Genomic DNA, 8022 nt, shown 5'->3' with positions numbered 1-8022 from the left:
GAATCTTTCAATAACAAAATTTCAGGCTTGAATTTTTTCTTCAGGTCCCCCAGCTTGAGAAATGCTGAGCGTGATCTTCCTTTTTGGTTTTTGGATTCCAGATGTTTGCACATTTTGTTGTAATATTTGGCTTTATCTTTTAGAGCTGATCCTAGAGATTTTCTGTTCAGCTTTTGTACCTCCTTATTTTTTGGTTTAGCATCTCTATGCTGGAGAGTAAGTTTCAGTATCTTTTCTGACATCCATTTTGACCTTTTCCTTCTAACTTGTCTTCTTAATGACTTTTTGCTTTCTACCTGTATGATGTTCTTGATGTTATCCCACAACTCTTCTGGTCTTGTGTAGCGATTCATATATTTCAATTAGGTTGAATTTGTTAATTTCGTTGTTCAAATTATCTGTCCTTAGTTTGTCTAACATCTTGTCAGGTATTCATTCATTGTTGTTAAGCGCCATCAAGTCAGTTCTGACTCATAGTGACCCTGGGTAGCATTTCTGAGGAGTGGTTGTTGAGTTTGAAATGCCTACTTTGTAGTTTAAACTGACTTTGCAATCTAGCACATTAACCCACAGTGCCATAACTATTTCTTCTTCTTCTTTTTAATTTAATTAGTTCATTTTATATATTTTTCAAACTTTATTATTGAAGTAATACAAATATATAATTTTGACATTTGTCCAATAGGCTGATTCCTCTGTCATTATAACAGATCTTTCCTTATAACTAGTAATGTATTTTGCTTTGAAAATTACTCTACACCAACTTTTCTTTTGGTTAGTGCTTGTAGTGGTTGTATAATATAACTTTTCTATTATTTTTTTTCAACTTTTTCTCATCCCCATATTTAAGGAGTGTCTATTACAACTAAAAACTCCTCCTGGTATAGTGCTGTAGGTTCAGCACTTGATTGTGAACTACAGAGTTGGTAGTTCAAACCTACTAGCTGCTCCTAGGAAACACTATACAGGGTCACTATGAGTCAGAATTAACTTGGTGACACTTAATAAAAACAACATTAGAAGTAAAGAAATCCTGGTTTGATGTCATAGGATAATCACTGGACTGCGAAGTTGGTTTGAACCACAATGTTGGCAGTACAAACTCACCAGCCACTCAGAAACCATATATCTATTTGAAGACAATAGTAAAAATTCTCAGCTTTCCTCCCCATGTATCCTGGCTTCAAATTCCTTTCTGAAAATATAGATGAGGCACTGAATATAATTTGTAATCTTATTGCCCTAGAAAATTAAAGTGACCTTTGGACCTTGTCTGAATGTTTGGCTTCAGTACATTATCATGACTCTCATTTCAAAACACATTATTAATATGTACATTTTATGAGATTTTACTGTGAATTTCTTCTTAAGCTCAGAAGAGCTAGTGGGATATACAAATTGCTAAGCAAACTCTTTCCCTACATTCTAGTTGGCTCAACAGAAACAGCATAGAATCTCAAGAAGAGAAAGCAAAATTCCAACTTTAAGGATTTACAAAGAGCAGAAGTAGATAATACAACATTTTACTTAAACAAATATGTATGGACAGTGAAAAAAAGTTAGCAAAACAATAGGTTTACTGTGAATTCTACCAACTGAATTCAGTTGTCTATCCTATAGCCTTGTGACTGTAACTAAATCAATTGACAGTACTTGGTATGCAGCCTTGGACACTGTCAAAACATTATTTTTTTTTTAGCTCCATTGGCACCCCAGAACAAAGACTAATTCTTATTCCTGTGATAAGCCCAAAAATATACAATTAGTACTTCCTTTGTTGTTGTTATGCGCCATGGAGTCGGGTTCGACTCATAGCGACCCTGTACAGGTTTTCCGAGGATGTAAATCTTTACAGGAGCAGAAAGCTTCATCTTTCTCCCATGGAACAGCTGGTAGTTTCGAACTGCAGATGTTAAGGTTCACAGCCCGATTCATAACCACTACTCTGCCAGAGCTCCTCGATTTTAAGTATGAGCAATTCAGCAATTGATGATCTGTTGCCCAGTCTATCCTGGCCTTGTTTTGGATGATGATATGGAGATTTTCCACTGTCTCTTTCCACAGATGTAGTCAATTTGATTTCTGTGTATTCCATCTGGTGAGGTCCATGTGTATAGTCATCTCTTATGCTGTCTAAAGAAGGTATTTGAAATGAACAAATCATTGGTTTTGCAGAATTCTATCATGCATTCTCCAGCATCATTTCTATCATCAAGGCCATATTTTCCAACTACTGATCCTTCCCCCTTTGCTCCCAACCTTTGCATTCCAATCACCAGCAATGATCAATACAACTTGATTGCATGTTTGATCAATTTCAGATTGAAGAAGTTGGTAGTATTCTTCTAATTCATCCTCACTGGCTTTAGTGGTTGGTGCATGAAGTTGGTACTAACTGAGCTTATCTGTAGGCACATGGATATCATCCTATCACAGACAGAGTTGTACCTCATAATTGATCTGGATGTGTTCTTTTTGACCATGAATGCATAACTATAGTCAATTTTATTTCTGTGTATTCCATCTGGTGAAGTCCAGGTGTATAGTCATTTTTTATGTTGTTTTAACAGATATTAGTAATGAATAAATCATTGGTCTTACAAAATTCAATCATGTTACATCTGGCATAATTTCTATCACCAAGACCATATTTTCCAACTATAGATTCTTCCTCTTTGTTTCAAATCTTCACATTCCAATTACCAGGAACTATCATTGCATATTGATTTCATGTTTCATCAATTTCAGATGGAATACATTTGTAGGATTCTTCAATTTTATCGAAACTGACTTTAGTTTTTGGTATGTAAATTTGAGTAATAGTTATTAACTGGTATTCCTTGGAGGCATATGGATATTATCCTACCACAGACAGCGATGTACCTCATGACTGATCTAGATGATCTAGCTCTTTTTGATGATGAATGCAATGCTGTTCTTCTTGAATTTGTCATTTGGGGCATAGTAAACCACATCTGATTCAAAATGGTCAATACCAGTCCATTTTAACTCACTAAAGCCTACAATATTGATCTATTATATCATTATGGTTTGCTCTAGTTTGAGGAGGCAGCTCTTCACAAGCTGCATTTTGAGTGCCTCCCAACCTGAAGAGCTCATCTTCCAATGTTATATCTGACAATGCTTCACTGCTGTTTATAAGGTTTTCAGTGACTAAACATATTCAGATATAGGTTGCCTCTTCTTTTTCCTAATCTGTCCTTTTCTGGAAGCTCAGCTGAAACCTACCTACCATGGGATGGTAGAGAGTAGACAGTAACTCAAAGTTTAGGGGATAGGTGTATGATAAGTAGTGGCCTAACTTTCAACATCACAGCAACATGAAAGCCACGACAATACTACCAATTGACACATTAGTGGTGGATACTGGGCCTATAGAGGCTTAAAGAAGGAAGGACCTTTCCCTAAAGCCACCAAAGAGAGAATGTTCTCCTAAAGCCAGCTCACTGAATTTGGACTTCCAGCCTCCTAAACAGTGAGAATAAATTTCTGGTTGTTAAAACTATATGCTTTTGGTATTTTTGTTATGGCAGCCTTAGATAACTGAGACAAAGTGTTATCTATGATGTTGCTAATACAGTCTTTTACACCTGGACAAATGCCTGGGGTAAGTACAGGACCGTAGTCAGAACTGACTTGATGTATCTAACAGTCACAACAAATGTCCATATAGACACTGAAGAAAAAAGCTACTTGTCTTTCTAAACTAGAACCTACTGACTAAAGAATTTTTTTCAGTTGGTTCAGGTTCTTTAACAATGTGATTGAGGTCAATACTGAATGTTCCCTCATCTTTTTGCTTAGAGTACTGTTGATATTAGCCTTAATTAAATACTACATGGGACAAATTGAATTGGTTTGGTCCAAGCCTCTGTTAATAAGTTTACTCAGTTACCAACAAAGTGGTGCAGACAAAGAAAAATCCATCATAATAGCACTCAAAACTAATCTGTGTAATATTTTTGGCTTTTTGGACTATTTACAATCCCACAATGGTTTTTCCTTTATTAAAAGGGTGAAATCAACTCAAGATTCCTGCACATCTCAGCATTTGTTCTCTTCTTGGTCTATATACTTCATGTTCTATTTTTTTCCCTCATTCTCAATATTTTGTTTTGTTTGGAGTTATAAAAATTTGTAACAATAGTACACTCTTAATATTACATTAATATTCCCTTGTTAAAATTATTTTGTTCATGCTTGAGTTTTTATAGCTTTAAAAAATGGCTACGCACTTTCATATTAAGGTTTGTTGTTGTTGTTGTTGTTGAGTGCTGGTGAGCAGCTGGTGAGTTTGAACAGCTGACCTTTAGTTCATATCTACCTTGAGGTTGAGTACTTACCCGATGGTGCCACACCAGGACTCCTATATTAAGGTTAGACTCGTAAACTACTTTATTCCATTTATAATATATTTTACAGAGTCACATTTCAATATCTAATAACTATGAAGATGTGCAAAAATACAATGACACTTCAATATCTAAACCTAGATGAACTTACAAATGTGCATAGGAGACACGAATCAACCTATTAAATACTACCTTGTTTAGAAATGTGAAAAAAAATTAAGGCAATTTTATATTCATTACTAGCCCGGAGTTAAATTAGTATAAATTTTTAGAATCATGAACAAATTAAGTGATATATTTATAAAATAGAATTACATGGCACAATTAAATTCTAAAATGAATTAAGTAGCTACAGATCAACACTAATTTGAATAGTATAATTTCTGATTTAAAAAAAGGGCAGAAAGATATTACAAAATGATACAATAATTTTAGAAATATTAATATACACATAAGCAGTAAAGACATATAAAACATGTATGAGAAAGATGGATTCTAACTTCAGAAGACTGATTACCTCCCCAGTGGAGGGAGGAGGCTAAATAATATAAGGAAGTGACGTACAGAAGTCTTTACAATATTCTTTGTGTTTAAAATATTGATACAATGGGATTCCTTGTATGGAACTGTAGGATAAGCACATGACTACTAGTTGGTTTGAACCCAAAGTCAGCAGTTCAAACCCAACAGATGCTCCTCAGAAACCCTATACAGGGTTGCTATGAGTCAGACTGACTTGACAGCACTTAACAACAAATGGCAAAATGCTTATATTTTCATAATTTAAGTACATCACATTAGGTATCTGCTTATAATACTCCTTATACTTTCTGTCCATTTGCAATATTTTACAAATGTATAGGAGTGAATTTTATACAAATGTTCTGAAATGAAAACAATGAAAAAAAAACATATACCTGCAAGTATAGATGCCACTTTGTGTGATAATTCATACTGATTTTCAATATATTTAGGCAAAAATTCAGCAACTCCAATAACAAGTAAATATTCTGCAGCTCTGGACAGAGCTAGGCACATAAACACTGGCTGCTTTATCATAAGCTGAAACAGAAATGTTCTATATCAATTATTTTGTTAGGCTATAGCAAAGCATACATTCATGTTTTAGTGATCAATCCATTAAATGTTTTAAAAAGAGCAATCCAAAAAAAAAAATCTGAAAAGTGACCAAAAACATATCAATAATATGATAACATAGAATCATATGGTGGTTAAATGGTTTAAATTGTTAAACTGGTTTTCTCCCCATCTGCCCACCCCCATAATGTGCTTTCAATACCACCTATAATTTCAATTTGCATAACTAATAGTTTATTGGAAAGGTTCATGAAAAATAGATAGGTCATTACCCAGGTATCTAGAACTTCCTTTTAGTTTTGTTTGCTTATTTATTAACTTATTCATTTTCTTAGCAAGTATTCTTTTTCACTAAAATATTAAAAAAGGAAAGTTAAGCAACCCTTGAAGAAAATTATGAGAAATATAATTAAAGATATACAATTACATTTAATTGTATATCACATAAAATTGAAATTCACACAAACAAAAAGTAAAGTTATAAACATTCTGAAATTAAATCTGCTTAACTTATTCAGAAAACTTACTAAGATATGCAGATATGGATATTATATACTATTATCTATTAGGCTAATCAGAGTAACTAACATGATATAACTTATATTGAAATATAAACTTCCAAACTAATTTCCTGTATTTTCTTAAATATTCATATGTCTGAAAATATTTAGTGATGTTTACAAATGGATTGACACAGTAGCAGCAACAATGGGATCAAATGTAACAATAATTGTGAGGATGCACAAAATCAAGCCATGTTTTGCTCTGTTATGAATAGAGTCGCTAAAAGTTGGAACCAACTGGATGGCACCTAAAACAACAACAAAACAGTCAGAGGAGTCCTTATGTGGCACAAGTGGTTAAGAATACAATTGCCAATCAAGAGTTTGGCAGCTTGAACCTACTCAGAAGTGCATCTGAAGAGAGTCCTGGTTCTTCTTCTGCTTTTCATAGGGCTCAGATTGAAAACCCTATTGTACACACAATTCTAGAACACCTGATTTTCTCAGACACAACCTGTCCATAGATCAAGAGACAGTCTTTTAAGCAGAACAAGATGTAATTTGCAAATTTGCAAATTGTTTGTCATGGATGTGTCCTTTCACCTCTTTCGGCTTTTGTGCTAGATAAGAGGATCACTGGTGACAGTAGTTAATGCACTCAGCTGCTAACCAAAAGATTGACAACATGAGGTTGTTAGCTGCTCCATGGGGGAAAGATGTGGCAATCTGCTTCTATAAAGATTTACAACTTGGAAACACTACAGGGCAGTTCTACTCTGTCCTATAAATTCATTGCAAATTTGATTCAACGCAAGGGTACTGATTTTGGTCTTGTGTATGCTGAACAGATAATCTGAAAAGTTGGATGATATGAGGAAACAACATAGCATCAAGAACAACATAGCATCAGGTTGGAGGAAGACTCATCAGCAACCTGCAATATGCAGATAACACAATCTTGCTTGTCAAGAATGAAGATGACTTGAAGCATTACTAATAAAGGTAAAATATGACAGCATTCAGTATAGATTACATAGAACGTGAAGAAAACAAAAATCCTTACAACTGAAGCAATGCATTATTGTTATTGTCATTATTATTGGGTGCCATCAAATAGGCTAAGACTCATCGTGATTCTATCTGTTCTCAACAGAAAGAAACACTGCTCAGTCCAGTACCATCCTTAAAACAATTATCACATTTGAGCCCATTGTTGTTGCCACTGTATTAATCCATGTCCTTGGGGGTCTTCCTCTTTTTCACTGACCCTCCACTTTACTAAGTATATTGTTCTTCTCTAGGAACTGGTCCCTCCTGATACACATGATCAAAGCACATCAGACGATGTCTCCCAATTCTTGTTTCTAGGGAGCATTCTGACTGTACTTCTTTTAAGACAGATTTGTTTGTCCTTCTGGCAGTATATGGTACTTTTAATATTTTTCTCAAAAACCATAATTCAAATGCAGTGATTTTTTTTGTTGTTTTCCTCATTCATTTTCCAACTTTCACATCCATAGGACAAATTGAAAATCATTATAAATAAAGTCAAAATTAAAGTTGTCAATGGTTTCATTCTACCTGGGTCAATAATAACACGGTAGAAGTGGGAAGTGATGTGACTCCATAAGCTAAGCACTGGACTGCAAACCACAAGATATAGCATACGAGTGATAATACACACTGTCTTGCATATACTGTCCATCTAGATATCATTGAATTAGTGAATCATAGTTATTTTTGTATATATTCCTAGTTCACAAATATTGTTTTATTCATTCATTGACCATGTACTGAGACTTGAATTTTAAACACAGTTCTTATACTACTGTTATATTATTTTAAGATATTATGCGAAATGGGAAATTTGATTAAATATGTTGTTGTTGTTGTTGTCAGGTGCCATCGAGTCAGAACCGACTCATAGCTACCCCATGCACAGCAGAAGGAAACAATGCTCGATCCTGGGCCAACCTCACCACCGCTGCCACCCCCGAGTCCATCAATGATGCCACCTGGCCGATCCATCTCGTTGGGGGTCTTCCTCT

At 34.6% G+C, this 8022-nt stretch overlaps 1 protein-coding gene across 1 annotated transcript in view; it reads right to left on the bottom strand.

Moving 5' to 3' along the window:
* SLCO6A1 (solute carrier organic anion transporter family, member 6A1) overlaps positions 1-8022 on the bottom strand; it is a 179856-nt gene that overhangs the window by 93754 nt on the left and 78080 nt on the right. The window contains exon 8 of the mRNA XM_006872318.1: positions 5291-5435. Coding sequence (XP_006872380.1) covers positions 5291-5435 — 145 coding nt within the window. The remainder of the gene's footprint in view (positions 1-5290; positions 5436-8022) is intronic.

The sequence above is a fragment of the Chrysochloris asiatica genome, unplaced genomic scaffold (genome assembly GCF_000296735.1).
Source record: "Chrysochloris asiatica unplaced genomic scaffold, ChrAsi1.0 scaffold00193, whole genome shotgun sequence".
Classification (NCBI taxonomy): domain Eukaryota; kingdom Metazoa; phylum Chordata; class Mammalia; order Afrosoricida; family Chrysochloridae; genus Chrysochloris; species Chrysochloris asiatica.
This window is presented reverse-complemented; position numbering and strand designations above follow the sequence as displayed.